Raw genomic sequence first — 25,626 nt, forward strand, 5'->3', positions numbered from 1 at the left:
GCTCTGGATTCCTCTGTGAAATCGCCATATGTGGATGTGTGACTGGACGGTCTGAGCGCCGCCCGGCCCTCCACAGCTGGATGAATATTTTCCCTCCATCCCATAGAAAAGACTGATTGAGGCCCGAATAACGCTGCGTAGCCTCGCGGCCATTAGCATGCTCATAGGATGGAACAATCACTGTCCATTCAACACGCCGTCTCCTCCACGTCTTATTTTAGCTCAGCTGTGCACCGTGAAATGTTGAGTAATGCTGCAGTGTTATTTAAAAAGGTTTTGTGGTGTTATTTATGATGGGCCCAGTTATTTTAAGGACTGTGTGCGTGTCCCTGGGATGTAGGACAGCTCCCCCTGGTTCCTCTGCTCTGTGTGATTAATGAGGAGAGCTCAGCAGTTGGTTAACTACGACACTCGGTTACTTTCTCAAAGACGTAGAAACTCTTGAGGAAATATCTTGTTAGCGCTCTCTGACCTCCGTCTCCTCCATGTCAATTAAATTAGAAGAAACGCTGACCTGGGATGAGTCTGCTGAAGTTAAATTACTTTTGACTTTAAGGATGTAGAGGACAGGCTCCCTGTTGTCAGAGCTTACACCAAAGCTTCCCATCATTCATACTGTAGGGAAGACTCAACCTACTGCATCATCTGCCCGTTGTCCGAGAGGCTCGATTTAGAAAAACTACAGCACACCGACCTCGAGAGAGGATTGGGTTCTCTTTAAAACACAATTAAATTGACGGAAAACCATGTTAATTAGTGGGAAAAGACATGGATCCATCAAAAAGTCATAGTGTGACCACATCCAAATGTGTCTGAGATTAAGAGGAAGAAATGCTCAATGTTTTAATTACACATTAATTGAACATATAATACAACTAATCCTAAATGATTAATATACAGTATCAAGTATGTGTGTCCCTGCAACACCTGCAGTGGGACAGTAAACCGAAATCCTACTGTATTTTTGCTCCTTTAATGCAGTTTGCATTATTACTAATAATTCTTTATACAATTATTTCATATCTCTTTGTTCTGTGCAATTTACCCAGGAACCTGCAGCTAAAAGCCTTTTGTAGTGAGACGTTTTCATTCTGTCATGTAGACAATCTGAATTATGTCTGTGTTCTCCTTCGTGATCCTTCACTAATGATCATCACCTTTCACACAAGTCTTAAGAGGCTACTGAGGCAGAAACGCTCACATGCACTCTTTTCTATGTGCAAATGACATAATGGTGAAACCATAAGGACTCGTTCTGTGTTTAAAATCGATGATAGTAACTGTGTCCTGTTCTTGTTCGAGCTCAACATCATGTTCTCAGCAGCTCTAGCGCTTCGTCTGACGTCTGGGTTCTTCTTCTGACCCTGCGACTGGACGACAGCGTGCTGGTTTCCCCGTCGAGGTCTCGTGCTACGGACGCAGACGGAGCCCAGACTCGACTCTTCGTGCTGCAGGAAGCCGTGCCTGCAGCGCTACGTAAACCACAGCGCTGCTTCCTGGAAAATACATCAGCCTTTGTTTTTCACCTTTCAGCCCGAAACCGTTCTTCAGCGCTCGAAGCATCGACTGAGCCCCAGTCATGTAGGATCACGGCGTTTCCTCAGGACCTGGGTGTAAAATCAGCCAACGGGGCTGCGCTGGGCGTGAATAAAATAATGATACGGCACCTTTGCCAGTTTGAATGTCATTGTTTATTTTTAGTCCGTGTCGCTCTCCCTGTTGTAGCACCCCCGCCACCCTCACGCTGCTATGCTGTGGATCCAGTTTTAGACTGATGTCACTTAATCCTCCTCATGACTGACTCACACATACAGGAACCATGCAAGCGTTCATTCATGGGGACGCATTTCTGTATTAAACATCCCAGGTGTGTAGTCTGTTGAAGTAGTTTCAGGTAAACTTACTCATTTTCATCACTGGATTTCCAGACTTCCATCCGCATCCCAGAAGCTCAATTACGCTCGTTGGACGTCACCGTTTCTGCAGTTTTCACTAAAACAATCCGTCTGATCCTGTTTTAGAGGAAAGCCCATCCGAACAAAAGGAAAGATTACAGCTCGTGTGTGACTGAGAGCAGCCACTAAGCAGATTGACTTTCAATTACTCACAGGCAGCAGATGTTTTGTGAGCGAGCATCCAGTTTGTTCTGTGCAGAATGTGGAGTCGTGTTTCATTTCTGCCCGAGCTTAATGAAATTATTAATTAGCTGAAGTGAGACCTTGTTCATTTTTTTTTGTAGAAAGACCACAGCACAGCTCATGTCGGTTTCTCACCAGGTACGTGTTTTAATAGTCAACCATGATTCGGCACATTACACTGGGCTGCAGCTGATGGGGTGACGCGGGGTTTTACAGCGCTGCTCCCTCATCGTCCAGCCGCAGACACACAGTATTTACAAGAACCTACAGGATCTGCGTGATATAAACATCAAGTCACAGGAATGAAGGGGTTATGTACAGAATAATAACAGGCAGGAGACAGGTCAGGGTTACAAGATGCTTCACAACACAATGGTTCACAGCAAAAACGGAGCACACGTCTGTTCACCTATAGACAGTATAAAAAGAACTAGAGGCCTCCTTGTCCACCATTAAACCCGTTAAACAGAGCAATGGCGCCCTCTGCTGGTGAGATGGAGCCTCTGCTCGGGGGACGACGGGACAGGCGGCGAGCCACTGTTTGGAAATCGAACTCAGTCAAGGATGAACGCGGCACCGGCTAAACGGCGGAGTAGCTATCTACACATCAATGAGCCTACTCGCATCTACCTACAGCTGGGAATACAAAAAACGATGGCTTCAAAGAGAGAGCGTCCTGTACAGGCTCAAAGGGCCCCGACCGCGCGTCTGTTTGGAGGATTCTCGTTTTTCTAATTTTCCTGGCAGCCCCTGAACGTTGTCGTCATATGAGTTCCTGCATTCAGGCTTTAAGGACATAATACCACTATTATTAAACCACCACAGTCTAGCGACAGATACTAAATCACTGGCATGGTCCTAGGTCACGTAGCTCAGGCGTGGGTCTAAATAAACAACAGCACTTTCAAAGTATAAGACGACAGCCTGAACATCCATCCAAACCTAACTGAGCCCTGGAGTTTATCTACATTGTTGATATGAGGTCAGCCTTATTCACTGGTTGGTTGGTAACAGCTGGCTTTAGCATAGATCCCTGTGTGACCCGGCCCTTGAATGTTGCTACGCTAAAACTCAGTCCGTGCTGATGCTTTTCAGCTCAGCCCGCGTTGAACGTGCTGATGAACCTCGCAGGCTCCCGGTCGGGCCCCTTCGCCGGCTGCAGCTCACATGAAAAGCACCCCGCATCGCACACACACTCATCCTGGCAGCGCCGCAAGCTCCGCCCACGCTTGTCCCATCAGCCACCGCGCACACTTGGGACTCACGACACCGGGTTCAGATTGGAATGAGCGCAGAGGGTTTGTAGGAACTTCAGTTTGCTCGCCTGTCGCCCTCCTCTTCCTCCTCCTCCTCCTCCTCCTCCTCCTCGGCCGGTCACATGGCACAGATGGTAAGCCAACGGCGTGGCCTCGTCAGGCCAGAATGGGCGTGTTCTCGTGCTGCTCGGCGTGCGAGTGATGGGCGTGTGTGTGTTTCTGTTGCGGCTTGTTGAACTCCTTCGCGTAGTGCTGCTGATGGTGCGGGTCCTTGAAGTCGCCGCGCACCTGGGAGTGCTTGTCCTCACCCTCTGTCTGTGCGTGTCCCAGGTCGTTGTGCGTCGCTTCCTCCCGACGCGCCCGTGCATCCGTCACCTCGTCGATCCAGCCTCGGAAGCGGCTCACGCGGGTGTAGAGGGCGGGAGAGGAGGGGTCGGCGCAGCCGTAACCCCCGGCAACCACGCCGGCGAGGACCCACCGCCCCGACTCCTCCTGGCACACCAGCCCGCCTCCAGCGTTGCCTTGGCAACTGTCGCCACGCAGGAGGCTGGTGTCCGGAGGACTGCCGGCGCACAGGGTGCCGTGGCTGGAGAAGCTGTCGCCGTAGCGCTTCTTGCATTGCCATGACGACAGCAGAGGGACCCAGGACGCGAGATCTGAGTCTGGGAGAGATGGTGGAGAAGACAAATGCCAGTTAGTCAATTGATGATAAGAAAAAAACACAGCTTGAACTGATGTTTAAATAAAAACCTACCAGGTCCTGTCCAGCTGGCGGTTACCATGACAACACAAGACGATGGACTCTTGCCCCCTGGTGCTGTGTCTTCAACAGGAAGGCACGCTGCGTTGGTGTTGGGGCCGAACGTCAAGCACTGACCCTTGGTGCTGGGCAGCTTCAGCAGGGCCAGGTCGTGACCTCCGCTCTGACCCTTGAACTTCCGGTGAATCACCACCTGCTCAGGGGTGAGAGTCTGCGTCGACGCGCCCACACGCACCACGTACCTGGACGCATCGCTGCCAAACCTGCGGGGGGAACGAGGGGTGGATGAAGCGGTCCGGCTGCACCGCACACACCTGCAGGAGCATCGCTGGTTTCCAGACTCACCTGCTGACACAGTACGCGGACGTCAGGGCCCAGCAGGGGGTGATCATGGTGCCGCTGCACACCGGACCCCCGTCGTCTCCCCGGGACTGAAGCCACACTGACACCTGCCACGGCCACGTGGTTCTGAGAGGTCCGGAGCAGAACACAGTTATTTCAGTAAGAAGCCCCTCAGTGGCTGCAGGCTGACTGCGTGTAATACCACCACTTGACACAAGGTGGCGATAACACACCAACAAACGCTGCAAAGCTCCAGACATTTGATCTGACTTGTGATGTGTTAAAATAGATTAAAGTGTTTCCTGTCATCTTTAAAAATGCAAAAATAATTTCTTCTTTGTTGGTGCTCTGCATTTAAAGGCATGAAACATAAATGGCTGAATTCAAACACTTTCCCCGGAACCCGTCGCTCCGTGTTCTCTGTACCTGAGCATGGTTTCCTCCCCCTGGTCCCCGTCCTCCTCCAGCTTCCTCAGCCCACAGCTCAGCTCCTGAGGTCTGAGCGGCGCCGCGTGACGCCTGGGCGTGGCGTCGCACCTCACGCCCGCGTCCTCGCGCCGCCTGCAGCCCTGCACGTTCTGGCCCAGAGAGGGGCACTCGCCCAGGAACTCCTCCTTCCCCGTGCACCTCACCTGGTCCAGGTGGACGGGCCCCTTCCCCCGACCGAAGCCTCCTGCCGCTAGCGCTCCGCCGCTGAAAGGAAGCGCTCCGTTGGATTGAATCCATTTATGTTTATTTTATGATCTGACTCACTCTTTTTCATCCCCATATATATTCACCTGTGCCCAAGTTGCCTGCACACCACGGCTGCGTTCAGGTCGTTCCAGCCCGAGTCACATATGCTCCCCCAGTCGCCATGGAGATACACTTCCACTCGACCTTCCTTCCTGTTGCTGCCGCCCACCAGTCGCACCAGGGGACCTGGCAGAAGGAGGCTCACACATTCAGAGAGAGAGAGAGGGCGAGCGAGAAGTCTGACGGTGGACGAGTGAGTTATCTGCAGCTTTTATTCCGGCCTATTCTTATTCCAATGGGTCGTGTGTGTCGACACGAGCCGGCAGGAGCTGACATTAACGCCACCATTTATTGCAAACAATGATGTTTCTCCTGATACATGCAGAAGAAGTCAGGGTTTGGCGGCGCTACCTGTGGAAGGTGCGATGGCCGGCACCTCGTTGGTCTCCTGGCCGGGCCGGCTCCTGCAGCGGACGCCCACGTCCTCGCTGTGGGAGCAGTCGGTGCGGCCCCAGATGCCGCGCTGGCAGTCGAGCAGCGACGTCTCGGTGCCGTCGCAGCGGACGTCGTCCAGGAGGATGAGGCCGGCGCCCTCGCCGAAGGTCCCGTCGGACACGACCTCGGCGTGACCCCTGGAGGCGAGCGCAGGTTAAAGGCTGCTCCCGTGAGGCGGTGGTGTTTAGAACCAGTTCGATGGGGTGGTGGTGTTGTACCTGTAGCCCAGCTGCCTGCAGACCACCTCAGCGTGCTGCTGCTTCCAGTGGTCGTCACACACGGTCCCCCAGTCCCCGTTGTGGAAGACTTCAACCCGACCCTCCCAGGGGCTGTCTCCACCCACCAGACGCACAACGCCATCTGGAAGACAAATGTGTGACTAGTGTGTGTGTGCGTGTGTGTGTGTGTGTGTGTGCGTGTGTGTGCGTGTGTGCGTGTGTGTGTGCGTGTGCGTGTGTGTGTGTGTGTGTGCGTGTGTGTGTGCGTGTGTGTGTACTGCACATGTACCTGTATAAGGGCTGCAGGAGACCCCAGCGTCCTCCATGTGGTCACAGTTGTGCTGCTCCCAGTCGCCATGGGAACACTGGTCCAGGAAGAACTCGTTTCCTGTGCACTTCACAGCATCCAGCAGGATCGGGCCGGAACCCTGACCGAAGTGAGCCCACGACCAGGCCTTCGCCACACCGCTGCAGCACACACACACAAACACACAAACACATTGTGCTTCATGCTCACAGTTCTAAAACCTACCGTATGCAGCCTAACCTTTAAAGAAGCAAGAAAGCCTGTTCTATAAATAAAGCAAATATCTAAAATAAAAACAAACAGACTTCTTTGGTTCTGTGTGATGACTTATTGATGCTGAAGGAGCACTTTGTGTGTGTGTGTGTGTGTGTGTGTGTGTGTGTGTGTGTGTGTGTGTGTGTGTGTGTGTGTGTGTGTGTGTGTGTGTGTGTCCATGCGTGCGTGCGTTTTAACGTTTTAACACAGCTGGAAATGAAATGTTTCCTAAAAGCACAAACTATAAAATATAAAAGGAGCCCGAAGACGTAAATGCAGTCATTGAACTTCTCCATGGAGTAAAACGGCCCTAATAGTCACAGCAGTAATGTTGTTTGTGGTGGAAAACAGAACAAAGCGTTTAACACGAGTGTCGGAAAAGAAAATCTGCACACGTGGGAAAACACATCTTTTTCGCTGGATTTCCGTTTCATGTGTCAGAACGCATCCGAGCGCATCGGGACTTTTACTCATGATCTAAAAGCACAAACGCGGCGATGACGCCTCCCTCTGCGCTGGCGCACAGCCAGACGTTCGAACGTGGAACGATTCCTGTCTAGTTTGACACGCGACGTCGTCTGGGTCGCGCGTGTCTCCAGCTGCGTGAGGAGGAAACACCTGCTCAGACGGAGCCGCTGGAGCGTCTGACGCTCGCTACGCACGTGTTTATTTCTTCTTCTTCTATTAACGCTATTAGCGTTGGTCCGTACGCACCCGAAGCCCAGCTGTCGACACACCACCTCCGCGTCCCGGTCGTCCCAGCGGTCGTCGCACACCGTGCCCCACCGCCCCGCGTGGAACACCTCCACGCGGCCTTCGAAGTCCTCCTCGCCGCCGACCAATCGCAGCGGGGGGCCGCTGCCTGCAGGCGGAGGGGGAAGCGTGAGGTCCGGCTCACCTGTCTGTTCTAGACCCCCCACGGGCATTTATGCGCTGTATAAAAACGTGGGCCTCTCACGTGCATTCAGGAAATACTCTGGGAGTCACACTGACCTTCCGGCGCCGCGCACACCACTGCCGCCTCGTTGCCATGGCTACAGTCGCCGGTGACGAACGTCCTGCTCCGACACTTGCTCAGGGTGTCCTCGTCACCGCGGCAACCCAGCCGCTCGTAGTGGAAGAGGCCGGAGCCGGAGCCGAACTGGGCCTGCTGCAGCGCCGTGCCGATGTCGCTGCTCAGAGGGAAGCGCTTTGAGCCTTTTAGTCAGAATCCCCCCAACACACACCCACACCCACACACACACACACGCCACCACCATCCAGCTCACCCTAGGCCCAGCTGCCTGCAGATCACACTGGCGTCTCTGTCTGTCCAGTGAGAGTCGCACACGGCGCCCCACTGACCGTTCAGGTACACCTCGACGCGGCCGCTGCTGGAGGACGGGCTGCCGACCAGACGAGCGGCACCTAAAGGACCAGAAGGGTAGCGACACGCTGAGCCTTTTAGTTCTGAGGTCCATGGATCTCTCACGTCATTCCGTCCATACCCTGGTGGCAGTCGCAGTACGCCCATCCGATGGCCCCCGAGTTCTGTCTGAAGAAACACCACGGGTTGGACTCTCGGTCCGGGTTCCTGCAGTAGCTGTGGTCGCCCAGGCCCCGACCCGGGTACTGCATGACATAGTCCGGAAACTCGGTCCACTTCAAACAGGGGGCGCCCGAGTCCGTCTGGGACACGGTGCCGTTGTAGTAGCCCAGCTCTGTGAAGCCCTCAGAGCAGGACAGAGGCACTGAGAGAGAGAGGACACAGGAAGGATGCTCTGAGTGACAGCAGCGGGTGGAAGATCTGGGTCCGTGAAGGCAACGTGTGAACAACACGCAGCAGAGAAGTGAGAGGAAGGAGCAGAATCATCATCACATCCAGAACTTATGCATCATCTCTGTGCCACAGCTGATACACGCCGGACCGGGGCAATTTGTATATGACCTATAACCTAGTTTACATACTTTATCTGGATTTGTTTAGTGATTGTTAAGCAGAGTTGGGAGGAGCTCCGAGGAACCCGAATATCAGGAAACCAATCAGGTGGTGGAGCATGTCGGACCAGTCTGTCTTTAACGCAGTCTCATGACATGGGAAAAACCGAAACTACGGCGAATTCGCCCACACTCTTCTTGTTACTCTGGAAAACCAACGCGTGTAAGTAGCAATTATTTGAATTTCTGAATTTTCCTAAAAGCGAAGATAAACTGGCATTGTGGAAGCTGTAGAATATAATAAACTATGATATAATATAATAATTCGACACAGCAAGCGTTTAATATAACATCATCTGTGTTAATGTTTAACTGTTGCCCATAGAGAGCATTTAAAGAGCTGAGGATTATGAGGTGCCGAATGTAAAAGGATCACCTATAACTAGTCTCATATTTAGTTAAATGTGCAAAAGTGTAAATGTAAATGTTAAATGATCGCCGAGTGTAAGACTGAATATTCATGAATGTGCAAGTAGACTCCACCCCCGACCCTCAAACAGCGCTCATAATAATGAATCTCAGATCAGAGACTCGAACTCAAACACCTCAAACAGTGCGCGCAAACCCCGCCCACATCTGACCTGGAAACCTTGCGTGGACGTAACTTCGGCTAGCTAGTATAGTTAGCCAACTAATTCTCCACCGACGCCACAGAAATATCCTACTCAAACCTACTTAACTCTCCATTAATGGTGTTTACGACGACGCAGTTTGAAGCGGAGCCTCAGCCCGCACACCTGCCGTTACAGCCCGTTCAATCTCCCCCAACGGGAGGGAGTCGGAGCTGGCGGCCATGATGGCTTCGACTTCAGGCTTCGCTCCAGTATTGTCGTGCACCGATCCAGAGTCAGATGTGGGCGGAGCTATGCGTACTGTTTGACGTGTTTGAGTCCGCGTCACTGATCTAGGATCATAGGGGGTGGAGTCTACTTAAATATTCAGTTCTACCCCCGGCGATCATTTAACATTTACATTTAACATTTACACTTAATATTTAACATCTACATTTAACATTTACACTTAACATTTAACATTTACATTTAACATTTACATTCAGACTTTTCCACATTTAACTAAATTTGAGAAAACGTGTTGTGTCATTTAGTTAAATGTGAGAAAACTAGTTATAGATGCTCCTTTTACATTCTGCACCCCATAATGGATTGTTCCCTTAAGGGAAAAGTTAAGAGAAACTTAAAAGGATACTCCGCTGAAAAGCAAGTTGTGTTATAAATATTGGACATTTTATTAGATAAAATGTCTAGTCCAGAGAAAACAGGGAAAAGCAGCAGTAATATGTGTTATGGCTGAAAATGGTAAATTCCTATGACACACAGAATACATTGCATGCATTCGCATAAGACAAATCTCCTAGCCTGCTGTGATTGGAACGAACCTGATCCTACGGGCTTGTTACTGCTCCACTTCACAGACAAACATTTAGACATTGTTTTAAGTTTTTTTAACCAAAGGTTAAATTTTAACAGTGTGTTTGAATAAAGACATTGTTTCTAAGTCGTTTTGCAACTTTTTTATTTAGAATCAAAGCAGACAGTTGTTATAAAGTCACAGGTTCTTCCAAGACGGTTGTCCCTTCACGGAGTGACGATACGCAACCGGCAAATATTACCTGCAAAAGGATATAAATATAAATATAAATATAAATATAAATATAAATTAATTCTTTGTGTACGTTTTCCTATATTTCCTCCAGTTTAGCATTTTGGTGTTCTTATTAATAAGGGAAATCGCTTGTGGCAAAATGCCCACTGCTGGTGGGCACTGGGTGGGCATGGACGCACAGCGGCAGGTGACGTTTACCTACCTTAATAAGTTCTTACACACTGTTGCGTTTAATGACCATAAAACTTTCAGGTTGCTGTGTGGATAGCGTAACCAATCATGTTCTTATGCACAGTGTGGCATTTAATGACCATTAATCTTTTACGTCTGCTGTGTTCAAATACTGTCAAATTCCGCCCGACTAACAAAAAACAGCCCAAATTATTGATGCCCGCCCAATACCTTTGTTTTTTTTTGCACAACACCATTAAAAAGTAGCCAAATTGGGCGGAAACCTGCACAATCTGCTTAGCTTCGACTGCTGCCGTTTACATGAAGCACAAAACTACTGATCCGTAACACAGATGTTCCGTCAGCAATAGAATCTGCAGCTTCATCCAAGAGAAAACGACAGCGGTGAAACAAAATGAAATAATATTATTGAATTTGTTGCTGCCAGCCACTTAGAGCTATTATGCAAGCTAACATTAACAAAGTCCAAAACACGACTCGAAAGCAGCTCTTAACTTTACTCAAACTTAACAGCACAACCTTAAATAATAAAAGGTGGAATATGTTACTTACTCAGTGCTCATTCCACCGTTATGTCCCAGCTGTTTTTCCAGTTTCTTCTCGATATCCTGAAGCTAGTTTCCAGCTCCTCTGTCCACATTTAGCCCAAAACTGTCGTCAGCAGTAGCATACGCAACTTTATTCAAGCGAAATCGGCAGCGTTGAAATTCAGCACAGGGATAATCAGTTGTTCACATTGGCACGTGGTGCAGACCAACAGTTGTCTACTGCTTCGCAGCCTGCAGACTGGCTCCGCCCCCCCTCTCAGCCTGGCTCCGCCCTCTCTCAGTCTAACTGTTGCTGGGGTCTTTATTGCTACATGAGCTTCCTGCTGTCCATAAAGTATGATCCTCATAGCTGCCACTGTATCCAGGTGTTCGCTGATACGGGCCACTTTATTAGACACAGTCCAGCTCCAGGTCTGTAGAATCTGGTTTGCAAGTTTATCTTTATTGATGAATGTTACTTAGAAACAAGCAACTGTGGCTCATCAGAAACCTTCTCTCTGGAACCTGAAACCCAGGTGGGACCGCGTCCTCAGCTGCTGCAGGCTCCACATTCTTCTGTCCCTGTGATTATCCTCCTCCTGACTTTCCATTTAATAGAAAGTAAAACTGAAGATATTTTCACTTACATTATAACAGGCTGATTTGATTAGAGCTCTGCCTGTTCTTCATCGGGTTCCTGTTCAGTTGGTACCGTTGGACCGGAAAGAGGTCGACCGCGGATGTAATCAAGCGTTTCTGTCTCTTTCTTAAAGGCGCCAACGCAAACTCAAAGGAAATGGGAAGATCTTAAGTTGAAGATAAGTGAGGACTCCACCCATTCAGACATGGCCTCCAGCATCAGCATGTCGGAGGAGCAGTTCCTCTGTTCCATCTGTCTGGACACGTTCACTCGGCCCGTTTCCACTCCGTGCGGACACAACTTCTGCCTGGCCTGCATCACGCGTTACTGGGACGACGCGCCGCTCTGCCAGTGCCCGCTCTGCAAGGAGACGTTCCAGACGAGGCCGCACCTCAAGGTCAACACCTTCATCTCGGAGCTCGCGTCGCAGTTCCTGCTGCTTCAGGTGACGGACGCGCGGGCGTGGAGCTCGGAGCGGCCGCCGGCGAACTCTGGCGCCGCGGTGCTCTGCGACGTTTGCACCGACGCCCAGCGGGGGGCCGTGCGGTCATGTCTGGAGTGTGTGACCTCCTACTGCGACCTGCACCTGGAGCCGCACCACCGGGCTGCAGGACTGAGGGGGCACACGCTGGTCGACCCTCTGGAAGATCTGGAGGCCCGGATGTGCAAGGAGCACAACCGCCTCCTCAGGTTGTTTTGTCGAAGGGACAACGTTTTGCTGTGCGACGTCTGCAGCAGGTTACGCAACTTGAGTCACCACGTCGTTCCCGTGCAGCAGGCGTTCAGAGAGATGAGAGACGAGCTGGAGGTCGCGGACGCCAGGGCGCGGGAGATGATCCGCGAGAGGCAGGAGAAGGTGCAGGCGACGAGGGCGTCGGTGCAGCAGAGCCAGAGGGACACCGGCGCCGCCATCGCACGGAGCACGGAGGAGCTGGCGGCGCTGGCGTCTGAGATCCAGAGGAGCCAGGCGGAGCTGGTGCAGGTGATGGAGGAGAGGCAGAAGGCGGCGGAAGAAGAAGCGGAGGGCTTCATCGGCTGCTTGGAGCGGGACGTGGCCCAGCTGGAGGCGGCGCGGGGGAGGCTGAGGGAGCTGGAGGCGGGAGGGGACCAGCTCCGCTTCCTCCAGGAGGTCCCCGACGCCTGCGTCCTGCCCCGGACCGCTGACCCGACCTCCTTCAGCTTTGACAGGCACGTCTGGCTGCATCAAATCCGCACGTGTTTGAGCAGCTCCGTGTCTCAGTTGCAGGCGGTGCTGAATAACATCAACGCACAAATGAGTGAGTTCTCCGGCAGCGAGGACGCATCTGACACTACGCTGGAGTACATGCAGCAGCACAAGGTCAACGTGGTGCTGGACGCTTCCACAGCTCACCCGCAGCTCATTTTGTCTGATGACAGGAAGGAGGTGAGGTTCAGCATGAGCCTGGTTCTGTGGCGGTTCCAGAACCTGTACCGAAGCCCCAACACGTTCACGGAGAACCTTGCCGTCCTGGGAGAGCAGGGCTTCATGTCCTGCAGGTTTTACTTTGAGGTGTTCGTCGGGAGAAAGACCGAGTGGTGCCTGGGCGTGGCCAAGGCCTCGGTGCAGAGGAGAGGACCCATGGTCCAAACACCCCACAACGGAGTCTGGTCTCTGTGGTTCAAGAAGGACAGGTTTGAGACGCTTAGCTATCAAGATGTGCCGGTGTGCTGGGGGAAGGTGGAACGAGTGGGAGTTTTTGTGGATTACAATCGAGGTCAGGTCTCGTTCTTTAATGTTCAGACTGAGACACTTATTTACTCCTTTACAGAGTGTCACTTTACAGAAGCTTTGCATCCGTACTTCAACACAGGTGACAATGAGTACGGCTCCAACCTGGACCCCATGGTCATTGTTCCTGTCGGTCAAATGCGTTAACAGCTAAAATGCAGCCAAATTTTAGTGTGACTTTGTTGGGATATATCTGTGCACTCTTGCTCACTATTAAAGGGAAGTGTTGAAAATGTTCTGTGTGTTTCTGCTGGAGACATTACGGTACGTTAAAAGGTACAGTATGGTACGTCTTTTTTGGTTCTTCCTAAATGCACCTGTAATGTATGTAACTTGTAACGTGTGTCGGATGGACAGAGCTGACAGAGCAGATGAGTAGATTCTTTTTATCTTAAAGAAATGAATAAGTACATGGCCTAAGAGTTTTTTTTTCGAAGATCTTCAACTATTGTTTCACACAGACCATGCAGGTGTTGCTGCACTCGACAGGTTATGGGCCCAGGGTTGAGGATAAGTGAATATTTTAAGACTCTGTTTTTGGACACTTTTGGTGCGGTGTATTACGTGTGATAAAGAAGCTATGTTAGCAGAACAGAGAAGCTAAAAATGGCAAGTAGGACAACTAGAGTAATGACCCTAAAATATGAACTTTGTGAAACATGATTCTTAGGCTACTTGCACGTGCTAAAGCTAAAAGACATAATACTGAATGTGCCTACTAGTGCTTACTCTAAATTTTTTGGCGCACGATAATTGCAGAGTGCTAGGGTGAGCTAATGAAGCTAATAGATGACAGAAGTCTAACGTTGCTAAGACATGAAGCCAGTGATTATAGTAGAGGAGCTCTGAAGATATTAATAGAACGTTATTGTGGAAAAAGCAAACCATGGATAATAAACATATACACCTCTCTGATCAAACTAAGAATAGCAGACGACTGATGGCGAGTCATTGAGGGATGCAATAATCAGAGCCATGATCCTGCAGAAGTTGATTGCCAGAATCCTTCAAGCTGCTACCTGTTGACAAAATAAGAACAATGTAGCTTTTGCAGACTTTAAGAAGACTGCGAGGCTATGTAGTGAAGACACTACATGGTAAAGTTAACACCAAGTCAGGAAAGATGATGACATAAATGTGACCTTTTACAAGTGTGGAATAAAAGGACACAAGGCAAAAAAGTGTTCCAGAAAGGTGTGGTGCAATCACTGCAGAACCAACACGCACACAGAAGCCATTTGCAAGAAAAAGGGAAAAAGAAATGGTTCAGAAAAGTAGAAAAAGACCAAGGCACAGATCAAGACTGGCTCTTCAAAGCCAAGCACAGGAAAAAAGAAAGACCAGTGGGTACAGGAAAGTCAAAAGGCATCATGATGGATGTGAGTAACATCCCATATCGTCAATGACATCAGAAAGTTCACCAGCTTCGACAGTTTATTCCAGGCGTGTCTCATTCTGTAGTTAGCCAATGGAACCTTCTGGGTGATGCTGGAAGACAACACAGCACATACCCTCCTACCCACAAGATATCTTCTCAGTGGCAAAGGCAGCAAATGGAGGAGCAACTATCACCTTTAAATGGAAAGACAATCACATGACTGCCAAAGATGGCAGCAGGTTTGACATGTATTACTTACCAACTCTAGAAGATAATGTTTACCAATGTAATGCATGTCATGATATACAATCCTAGCACGAAATAGGTCATCTGAGTCATTGCAACTACGATGATGTACAAATACTACAAGGTGTAGTGAGAGAAATGGGGATAAGAGGAAACACAAAGCTATGTGAAGTGTGCACTAAAGGAAAATTCAGTCAGTCAAGGAACAGGGAACCAGATATACTGTAAAGGCAAAGAAACCTTTAGAGCTAGTCCAAGTATAGATGGATACAGATAGAGTCTATCCTTCACTTATAATTATTCAGGAACGATAATAGTGTATTTTTTTAAATCCAAAAGTGATGCAAAAAAGGCTACTGCAAAGTTAGCACCTCATGGAGAAGTTAAATGTATCCATATGATAAGGCATGGAACATCTTCACCTTACCCATGTCACCAGATTGGTATCGCAGGGGGGGGGGTGGATAACCCTCTGTACGATGAGTAAATGCCAGTAGATTACCAGAAGAACTGGAACCATGCTATGCAAACTATGCTTATGTGAGAAACAGGTGCTACAATAGGCTTACAAAGAAAACATCCTATGAGTTGTTCACAGGCAAGAAATCTAATTTATCCAAGATTCAAAATTTTGCTTAAAGGCAAAAGAGTGGAAAATTAGACTCCACATGTGATAAAGGTATTTTCATGGACTATGATAAAAATAGCCCAGCTTACCTAGTGTACTACCAGGACACAGAAAACATTCTGATGCATAGATTGGTAAGGTTTGCAGCTAAAACAACCAAAGAGAGGGAAGCACAAACCTCTGAGTCAAACACTGTGTATGAGAATGTAAAGCCTATGATTCAAAACCAGAAATATGATGAAACAGAGGAAAGTTGAGAACAGCTTTACTCTAACTGCAGCTGACAACTGTGTGTACACAAGAGAGAACCATGATGGGAAAGTGATCATACTAATATAGGTAGATGACAAACAGTTAAAAAATTTACTGACAGATGTAAAGAAAACACTCACTGAAGTGTTCAAAATGAAAGACCTGGAAAAAATAGAACATTTCCAAGGAATAGATTTCATACAGACAGAAGGAAATGTAAAGATGTCACAAGAAAAATGTGACAAAACTACTGAACAGATTTAACAGGCAAGACTGGAAGCCTGGAGCTTACAGTCTAGTCTACACAGAAAATGCAAAGAAAATGGAAGACCCAAAAATGTACAGGAGAGGCAATGGGAAGTTTATTCTACTTGTCGACTTGCACCGACCAGATCTGAGTTTTGTGGTCAGTAAACTGTCACAGCATTTTTGCTGACCCGACAGAAGCACACTGGAACACTGTGCTCTTGAGATATCTGAACATGTTACAGTTTATGCTTCAAGAGAAATTCTGAAAAAATAGGTCTAAAAGTGTAAAGTGATGCTGACTAGTTATTGCATCAGAGGAAAGACAGTGGTCTGATTAGATGTGTCATCAAAAGTACACATCCTCAAACGGGTCAACTCTAGAGGTGGAGGAAGTCAAGTAGAACCGGCTGGAAGGCAAGAGGGGGAGATAGTGGGTCAATGAGGAAGCGAAAGGACAAGGGAGTGGAAATGAGAACGAGAAAATCAAAGAAGCAGGAGATAATCATGGCCTACTCTGTTGATTCTTTAAATTTAAATGATTGCTAATGTTAAGGATTTGTTTTACTTTGTTTACTTTACCATTTGTGTTGATTGCTATACATTCAAATAATTTCTAATGGTATAATAAATTGTATACAATGTAATGATTTACTTGTTTTAAAGTACATGGAAAACTTGTGATCATGGTAAAATATAGTTGCATGTTCCAGGGCAAGAGTCAAGTGCAGGTCTTAGAGATATTTTGTGTGTTCAAGCTAAATGTTTGTAGAACCAAAGGGCCAAGTGGAAAGCACCAAAAAGGCATCTGGGAAGTACATAAATTAAAACTGGCAATGAGCTGTATTTTTAATCAAGGTGAAGCAAGGTTTGGATCGTGCCTGTACATTGTGGGTTGAGAAGATGATGACTGGCTGGCTGGACAGAAGATGCTGCGTCTAGGGAACACTGTCCGTCTGGACAAAATTAGACAACAAAGAAGGTGAGAGGAAGCATCACGGGGAAGGTGGAGTTCAGAAACTAAACCGGGTTTAAAAGAAATCCTCCACACATCTTTGACACATCAGCCTTTAACTTCTGAAGAGACAAAGGGGTTGTGAGTAAATTAGACGTAGACATAAGGAAATAATGGATGATTTTTCATTGATTATATTGTAATTGTGAAGTACTGAGGAGCAGAGTCACCATCACGTCCAGCGCTCATGGATCATTTCCAAACACTGCCACAGCTGATCCAGGCTGAACCGGGGCAATTTGTATATGACCTATAACATAGTTTACATACTTTATCTGGATTTGTTTAGTAATTTAAAGACTAAGGAACAGAAAAGGTTTGACTTCCTATATTGTTTTCTTCATCAATTGACGTAAAAGTAACACTAACTAACACACACACTAACTAACACACACACTAACCGAACCGAACCGAGCAGGTGAAGGGGGAGGAGGGGGAGGATGAGCGGAGCGTCGGGAAACCGACCGGGCGCCGGTCGTCCGGCTGCGGCAGCTGCGCGTGCGGCTCGGTGGGTCTGCGTCTTTAACGCGGTCACGTGACACGGGAAAAGTGAAAGTCGGAGTTCTACGAATCCGCCCACTCTGTTCTTGGTACTCTTTGGAAGACCGACGCGTGTAAGTAGCAGTTTTTTGAATTTCCAAACTGCTAAAAGCGCAGATAAACCGGCGTTAGCGTTGTGTGGGAGCTGTAGTTTCATCCAGTGCGTTGCTGGTAAGTACAGACACACACGCGTTGTTTACAGTAGGATAATGTAAAATACTATGATAATATAAAAATAAGACACAAGAGGCGTTTAGTAGAACATCACGTGGCTCAATGTTCAACCGTTGCCCTTAGAGAGCGTTTAAAGAGCTGCGGATTGTTCCTTTAAGGGCAGAGTTAAGGGGAACTTAAATAACAATTCAGAGGCTTTGTGTCAAACTTTAACTCAACAAAACCATAAAAATGGCGGTTTGCTATGAAGGACCAACAGTTTAGCCCCGTTTCACCCGAAAAAATTAAGAGTAGTGGTCAGAACCGCAGCTTCCTCAGAATCTCATCCTGTTTCACATAAGGTGTAAAATAGAACCAGTCCGTTTTTATTGACAAGTACACACTTCCCTTTTAAATGATTCACAGCATTAGGTAGAAGAAGTAACCGTCTCTACTGCTACATCTGCTTCCTGAAAGCTGCCACTGTATCCAGGTGTTCGCTGATACGGGCCACTCTATTAGACACAGTCCAGCTCCAGTAGAAGCTGGTTTGCAAGTTTATCTCTATTGATGAATGATACTTAGAAACAAGCGTCTGCTTGTTCACAGGTTATACATTAAAAACAAATGAGCAACTGTGGCTCATCAGAAACCTTCTCTCTGGAACCTGAAACCCAGGTGGGACCGCGTCCTCAGCTGCTGCAGGCTCCACATTCTTCTGTCCCTGTGATTATCCTCCTCCTGACTTTCCATTTGGTAGAAACTAGAAGTGACGTCATTTTCACTTTCATTATAACAGGCTGATGCGGTTTTGATTAAAGCTCTGCCAGTGCTTCATCGGGTTCCTGTTCAGTTGGTACCGTTGGACCGGAAAGAGGTCGACCGTGGATGTAATCAAGCGTTTCTGTCTCTTTCTTAAAGGCGCCAACGCAAACTCAAAGGAAATGGGAAGATCTTAAGTTGAAGATAAGTGAGGACTCCACCCATTCAGACATGGCCTCCAGCATCAGCATGTCGGAGGAGCAGTTCCTCTGTTCCATCTGTCTGGACACGTTCACTCGGCCCGTTTCCACTCCGTGCGGACACAACTTCTGCCTGGCCTGCATCACGCGTTACTGGGACGACGCGCCGCTCTGCCAGTGCCCGCTCTGCAAGGAGACGTTCCAGACGAGGCCGCACCTCAAGGTCAACACCTTCATCTCGGAGCTCGCGTCGCAGTTCCTGCTGCTTCAGGTGACGGACGCGCGGGCGTGGAGCTCGGAGCGGCCGCCGGCGAACTCTGGCGCCGCGGTGCTCTGCGACGTTTGCACCGACGCTCAGCGGGGGGCCGTGCGGTCATGTCTGGAGTGTGTGACCTCCTACTGCGACCTGCACCTGGAGCCGCACCACCGGGCTGCAGGACTGAGGAGGCACACGCTGGTCGACCCTCTGGAAGATCTGGAGGCCCGGATGTGCAAGGAGCACAACCGCCTCCTCAGGTTGTTTTGTCGAAGGGACAACGTTTTGCTGTGCGACGTCTGCAGCAGGTTACGCAACTTGAGTCACCACGTCGTTCCCGTGCAGCAGGCGTTCAGAGAGATGAGGGACGAGCTGGAGGTCGCGGACGCCAGGGCGCGGGAGATGATCCGCGAGAGGCAGGAGAAGGTGCAGGCGACGAGGGCGTCGGTGCAGCAGAGCCAGAGGGACACCGGCGCCGCCATCGCACGGAGCACGGAGGAGCTGGCGGCGCTGGCGTCTGAGATCCAGAGGAGCCAGGCGGAGCTGGTGCAGGTGATGGAGGAGAGGCAGAAGGCGGCGGAAGAAGAAGCGGAGGGCTTCATCGGCTGCTTGGAGCGGGACGTGGCCCAGCTGGAGGCGGCGCGGGGGAGGCTGAGGGAGCTGGAGGCGGGAGGGGACCAGCTCCGCTTCCTCCAGGAGGTCCCCGACGCCTGCGTCCTGCCCCGGACCGCCGACCCGACCTCCTTCAGCTTCCACGGGCTCGTCCGGCTGCATCACCTCCGCACGCGTCTGAGCAGCTCCGTGGCCCAGTTGAAGGCGGCGCTGAGCGACCTCCGCGCGCTGGCGAGCGAGGCCGGCGGCGAGGACGCGTGCGACGGGGCGTCGCTGGCGACCATGCGGCAGCACGAGGTCAGCGTGGTGCTGGACGCCCTCACGGCGCACCCGCTGCTCGTTCTGTCCGACGACAGGAAGGAGGTGAGGTTCAGCGGGAACCCGGCTCTGTGGCGGTACCAGAGCCTGGACCTGAGCCCCAGCACGTTCACGGAGCACCTCGCCGTCCTGGGGGAGCAGGGCTTCGTGTCCTGCAGGTTTTACTTCGAGGTGTTCGTCGGGAGGAAGAGCGAGTGGTGCCTGGGCGTGGCCAAGGCCTCGGTGCAGAGGAGCGGCGGCTTCGCCCGCACCCCGCAGTCTGGACTCTGGGCCCTGTGGTTCCTGGAGGACCGGTTCGAGACGTTCAGCTGTCCGGGTGTGCCGGTGCGCTGGGGGAAGGTGGAGCGAGTGGGCGTGTTCGTGGACTACGACGGAGGTCGGGTGTCGTTCTGCGACGTTCAGGCGGGAACGCTCATTTACTCCATCACCGAGTGTCTGTTCACGGAACCTCTGCATCCGTACTTCAACCCGTGTGACAACGAGTACGGCTCCAACCTGGACCCGATGGTCATTGTTCCGGTCGGAACTGATGCAGCTACTGCAACATTCTACTAGCTCATAACCTGCTACAAACACAGAGACTATTTAAACTGTGCACCTTCTGACTGAATACTGTACATGAACACCTTTAATATTTAATCCTTGAAAATATTAACAATTCTTTGTTTTATTTTTGTGTCAGTAGTTAAATATAAACAATAGGATAAAAACATGTGAACATCTGAGCCTTTATAAAGACACACTACTCTAAACCATGCGTTATTGTTTAAATAACAAACCATTTGTTTTGATTCTGTCTGTCTATCAGTGTTATTTTTACACCTACAGTAGTGTTTAACCCATATCTGCTCCGTAATAAAATATACCTTTGAATTTCAGCTTGATTAAAATTTTAATGAAATAAAAAAGGATTACATAATAATAAAACCATCACAAACGTGAACAAACATCTTAAATGTGTCTGTTATGTTTTGACTTTTTTTATTCTCTCTTCATATTCTTCCGATGCTGCTCATCAAAGCTCAATTCATTTCAACAGCCGCTACGGTATGTTCTCTCACACACACACACACACACACACACACACACACACACACACACACACACACACACCAGCGCTAACACCCTCCTCATTGCCACGACAACAGTACTCTCCCCATCGCCATGGGAACGCTCAGCCTCCCCGCTCCCATAATCCATTTCCCAGCCACAATGAGTATTTGACACGGTTCACACTCGGAGGCTCGCTGTACGGGGGGGTTGGTGTGTGGCAGCAGCGGCACATTGTAATAGACGCACAATATTTGAAACAATGCGTGGGATATTAGACGTTGCAGCACACAGACACATTTGTGTTCTTCTTGTTATGAATATGAAATTGTTTTGCAGACACTCATAAAATTGAATGAGTCCTGAGGTGGTTTCCACAGGGTAATAAATGCAGGTAGAGCCGGTTTTGAGCCGTCACTGTGTGCACAGCCGATATTACTGCCCTGGAAAGGCGCCTAAGAGGGAGGAGTTCTGTGCCCCACCCCCCCACCATCACCCCCTGGAGGCGAGGATGGAGGAGAAAGGAGCCAAATGAAAGTCACAGGCAGGATGAGAGGTACCACTGGGTGTGGGTGAAGGGCCCAGGCACTTTATGAGCGTCTGACTCACAATGTGGGTTAAACTGGAGGGGAGGGAGGGATGGGGGGTGGATGGATGGAACGCCGGAGCCTCCTACCTGAGTTCTGCACCTCGTTTAAGTAGCTGTCGTCAGCCACCACCTGCACACGAGGAGAAACATCGGGTTATCGTGAGCTCGGTCGATTTTGTTAGTGTTACACAATGCTTCCAACACAGACTGCACCATTAATGAGGCTTCTGGAGGCAGACGTGACGCCTGAGGAGGCGTTCAGGAACCAGGTCACAGCTCCTCAACGCGGCTGAGGGTGAGGGCGGCTTCACCTTGGCACAGGTGAGACCTGCCCCCCCCCCCCCCCCCCCCCTCCTGCCCCCCCCAGCACACGTCTCCTGAGCCCAGACTCATCCTCCCGCCGACGCCGAGCCTAATGTCATTAGAGCGGGAACAGGCGACCCGTGGCAGCGAACACGGCCGCTGATGTCCTCCGCCGTATCCGTCGCGCGGCTCCATTACGACGCTAATCACTCACGACGGCCTCGCAGCTGCGTCCACCGCGGCGCCGTGCGAACAAATACCGGCGCACGCAGACTGACAGCTGCTGTTTGAGACCAGCTCCTGAAGCCATTAACACTGGATTCAAGGGGAGCATTTGAACTATTCCGTCCTATTCTTCCCCACTAATAATGACCAGACGCTGTAACCATCACCTCTATGTGAGAATGAAGTCATTATTGGATTATCATGACTCTCGTTTACTAACTCGTTTCACAGCTTGTCGCTCCCACTCCTTGGACTCATCCCCACCCTCCTGCTCATCGGCTCCTGATCCCTGGGTTGATCCACCACTTTGAGTCATCACAACCTCCTGCAGACTCCTTTCCTCTTTAACGGACTTATTGCGTAATCCTTGTTTCATTCTTGCTTTGGTCAAGAGCTAATTGACATGTCAGAGTTCCTTAAAGTTTAGCTTCTCCAGGAAGTTGCTCCGTGTAGTTTGAAATGAATCCGCTGATTGTGGCGATTCTCTTAAAAGATAAGGATCCAGTTGGAAATGGTCCTGGATCTGTGCTGAGGTGCAGCGCTGATGTGGATTCAAGCATGTCTTGATATTTACCATGTTCAGTAATTCATCTGTGGACATCTTTCAATATTTTAATATTTACCCAAAACCAAACTTAATTAGCAGACATACAGTATGCGATGCTACTGGACTGCGACTGTTTCATCACACATTCACATTGAGCAGAGCGCTGACCCACAAACTCAGGCCCCGGCGATGCCTTGCTGCTGTAATGTCAAGTCATGCCGAGCTCAGAGGACGTGCATGTAATGTACAGTAAAGCAGGTTCGTCGCACCTTTGACGTTTTGTTCTATTGTTGCCGACAAGAGGAAGAACTGCTTCACTGATGAAAAGATTTGTCTAATGAAGTCGAAAATGGGAAGAGAATCTCATCTGAGCGTGTTGTGTTGCATGCGTCTGCTTCCACTGTTAGTGGATCTAATTAAATCCTGCACTCCATAATGACTTCAGACTGTACAGCTCACACTGCAAATGAACACAGCACAGTCCCAGCTATAAAACACGCGCCGATTGATTCATGAATTAATTGCTTCGCCTCCTGGATGTGACCGCAGCCTGAATGGTACAGAAGGACTCTGAGCGTGACTCCAGCTGACACCGTGGGGGCTCTGACCCTCACCTGACAGCACCTGCTCCGCTCGTTTCCCTCGCGACGCGTCAGAGCTGAGTGAATCGCAGTGACACGCTCCAACCGCGCGTGCGGGGTCCAATCCCGCCACGCTGCGGGGCAGAGGAGCCGCCGATGGGCGCCTGTCATGATACCCCACGGAGGGGAGGAGGAGGGGCAGGATGGTGGATGGAGGGCTTCTGATGGAGACCGTGCGGGCGGGCGCGCGCGCGACAGCTTGGCGACCGCTAACACGCACAGTTTGCTCGGATGGTGTTAATTGGTTAAAGACAGATTAGAGGCATGAGCGCGCGCGGAGACGCTCCGACCTGCCCCCGCTTTGTTCCAAACGCATCCTTAACACATCAAGGGTGGAGTTGTTGTGGAGCAGGAAAGCAAAGATCATCCGTTAAAGAGCCACATTTCCCCCCGTTCTGCTGTGAGGTCAATAATCTAATTACCCATTAATTGTATTATTTATTGACCTAATTAGATTTTTTTCTGTGAAATGCAGCAGAAGTCATTTAAGCGTGACTGTCACGGGACAAAAAAATGAAAGCATAAAAAATAGGCCACAGAGAAAAATGACGCTCCTCGCAGCCCACAGCTACTGTACGTACCTCCGCCAGCAGCGGCAGCCACAGGCAGGCGGTGCCGATCACGCACAACATTTCCCGGCTGACTAGAGCCATCCTTCCCGCCCGCTGCGTCCGTGTCATAGGCAGAACAGCCGCCGCTCCACTCCCATGTCTGAGTCCAACCCGTCCGAGAGAGGTCCGGCTGCCGGAGGAGACGCGCTGTGATGCGATGTCGACTGTGTGGGAGGCTTTTTACGCGCAGGAGACAGGGTGCGGCACTGGAAACGCTTCACGGGATGGGAAACGCACGCACGCACGCACACACGCGCGCACACACACGCACACACCCCCGATCCGATCCTGAGGAATAGTGTTTAGCTCTGCAAAATCCTGCTTCCACAAGCATCTGTGTCTCCTCCTTCCACCCCTCCCTCCTCCCCCCCTCTCTCTCACACACCTTTTCCCTCCATCTGCCAAGTGAAGCGTTGAATTTGAATTTATTGAACCAAACCGTTTTCTTGTAGTATTTCTTACTGAAAGTAAGATGATCCTAGATGATATTATGTGATTATATCAATAAAGATTTATTTTTTGCTTCTACTAGATGCTCCGTTCCTCAAATCGTTATTTCCTATTGTTGCTTGTAAACCTGATAAAACACACTCCATCCAGAGCTTGGGAAATAAAAGGCAGCCGAGCGATTTGGACTGAGGGCGACCAGAAGTTAAATATACACACATTTTGGTTACAGCGGCGGCCGGCGAGGCTCAACGCGTTGCTGCTTCCTCTGAGGCTGATCCAGCATCAGCACAAGACAAAGCCAGAGCCCGCTACTGGACCAGGACACGTGTTCACTCAGCAGTTGGACACAAGTGATGGAGAAAAGTGGGCAGCTCAGCTTTTTTGTGTTGTTGCATCAGACGAAATGAAAGCGGACCGTCAAAGTTCAGAAACTGGGCTCGGCTCGTATGTGGTGCATCGTACTGTACGTGCAGGGCCACATTCCTGCTGCTCTGCAAGTATTCCGGGTATTTGTACCATTTGCAGTGAGGTGAAAATGTGGCAGGTACAAATTTAGCAAAGGCTTCACTGCTGAGGGTCCTACACTTACACTTACACTCTTTCTCGTGGGTTTATTTCAAGTGGTTGTATTCCTCTCTCTCTCTCTCTCTCTCTCCAGGTACTGAGAAATGAGCGTCAATCATCGGCACAAGAGAGACATCAGTCGGTCTCTCTCCCGTTCCCTCAACACCTGCTTCGTTGTTCATTTGATGTTCTGTGGTTCCCAGGCTGATTTTCCTCGCGGATCCAGATGTTTCATCGTGTAACTAGGAGCCGGGACTTGCACAGAACCAGAGGCGAAAGATGTGTGTGCGCCCAGAAATCCCAGGCCCCGACGAGCGTGATTCTCCTCCCTGCGCCGCTGTGATCCCCTAAAGCTGTGCAGGAGATTAGCTAAATTCATCTACTTCACAGAGTTTTGTTTTACCCACGGGCCCCGGGGTGGGAGATTACTTGTGAAATTAAACTTTTTTTTTTTTAAGTTTTATGGTTCCTCTTGCCAACGAGGCCTTTGATGTTGCCGTTCAGTGATAACAGTTTGCTATCTTTAACCCAAATCATCATCACCATCGTCATCGTCATCTGCCTCTCTCTGCTAATCTCTGTCTCTGTTGCTCATTTCTCCCACTTCTAATTGGTTGTTTATTATCGCTTGGTGAAAAAAATAAAAGTACTGTTGCTATCGAACATGCACATGCAGACAGTAGGCTGCTAGCATGTTTGCTCGTGTCCCTGCTTCTGCCTTTGTCTCTTTCCTCCCCCCCCACACACGAGCCCACATGTGATCCTGGATGAGAGTTGGCATCACGCTGCTTTTTGCAAGCGCCTGGTTGTCGTGGCAACGCGGCG

General features: G+C 49.9%; 3 protein-coding genes across 4 annotated transcripts; 2 read left to right on the top strand and 1 right to left on the bottom strand.

The window, feature by feature from the left end:
• Positions 1-2,261: 2,261 nt before the first annotated feature.
• si:ch73-127m5.1 (neurotrypsin) lies at positions 2,262-24,121 on the bottom strand. The gene is made up of 14 exons (XM_029133928.3): positions 23,758-24,121; positions 21,548-21,590; positions 7,994-8,236; positions 7,775-7,913; positions 7,500-7,678; positions 7,221-7,368; positions 6,234-6,412; positions 5,945-6,086; positions 5,643-5,863; positions 5,276-5,417; positions 4,923-5,189; positions 4,500-4,622; positions 4,149-4,417; positions 2,262-4,056 (listed from the first exon to the last, which is right to left on the bottom strand). The coding sequence occupies exons 1-14, from the start codon at positions 23,854-23,856 to the stop codon at positions 3,551-3,553; spliced, it is 2,700 nt and encodes an 899-aa protein (XP_028989761.1). The 5' UTR covers positions 23,857-24,121; the 3' UTR covers positions 2,262-3,550.
• On the top strand, positions 8,524-13,625 carry LOC114845660 (E3 ubiquitin-protein ligase TRIM39-like). Its single transcript, XM_029133949.2, has 2 exons — positions 8,524-8,646; positions 11,599-13,625. The coding sequence occupies exons 1-2, from the start codon at positions 8,575-8,577 to the stop codon at positions 13,360-13,362; spliced, it is 1,836 nt and encodes a 611-aa protein (XP_028989782.1). The 5' UTR covers positions 8,524-8,574; the 3' UTR covers positions 13,363-13,625.
• Positions 17,454-20,771, top strand: LOC114845661 (E3 ubiquitin-protein ligase TRIM39-like). Of its 2 annotated transcripts, none has more exons than XM_029133951.3 (2): positions 17,454-17,594; positions 18,595-20,771. In XM_029133951.3, the coding sequence occupies exon 2, from the start codon at positions 18,667-18,669 to the stop codon at positions 20,374-20,376; it is 1,710 nt and encodes a 569-aa protein (XP_028989784.1). In that variant the 5' UTR covers positions 17,454-17,594; positions 18,595-18,666; the 3' UTR covers positions 20,377-20,771. The 2 variants fall into 2 exon arrangements, with proteins under 2 accessions (XP_028989784.1, XP_028989783.1); XM_029133950.3 differs by having other exon boundaries at positions 17,466-17,691.
• Positions 24,122-25,626: the final 1,505 nt, after the last annotated feature.

Source organism: Betta splendens, chromosome 19 (genome assembly GCF_900634795.4).
Source record: "Betta splendens chromosome 19, fBetSpl5.4, whole genome shotgun sequence".
Taxonomy (NCBI): domain Eukaryota; kingdom Metazoa; phylum Chordata; class Actinopteri; order Anabantiformes; family Osphronemidae; genus Betta; species Betta splendens.

Coding starts and splice junctions, on each gene's coding strand:
- LOC114845660 (XM_029133949.2), top strand. CDS start 8,575: ATGACATGGGAAAAACCGAAACTACGGCGAATTCGCCCACACTCTTCT. Junction 8,647..11,598: donor ACTCTGGAAAACCAACGCGT/GTAAGTAGCAAT, acceptor TCTTTCTTAAAG/GCGCCAACGCAAACTCAAAG.
- LOC114845661 (XM_029133951.3), top strand. CDS start 18,667: ATGGCCTCCAGCATCAGCATGTCGGAGGAGCAGTTCCTCTGTTCCATC.
- si:ch73-127m5.1 (XM_029133928.3), bottom strand. CDS start 23,856: ATGACACGGACGCAGCGGGCGGGAAGGATGGCTCTAGTCAGCCGGGAA. Junction 7,369..7,499: donor GGTGTGCGCGGCGCCGGAAG/GTCAGTGTGACT, acceptor CTCCGCCTGCAG/GCAGCGGCCCCCCGCTGCGA. Junction 5,190..5,275: donor TGCAGGCAACTTGGGCACAG/GTGAATATATAT, acceptor GCTTCCTTTCAG/CGGCGGAGCGCTAGCGGCAG.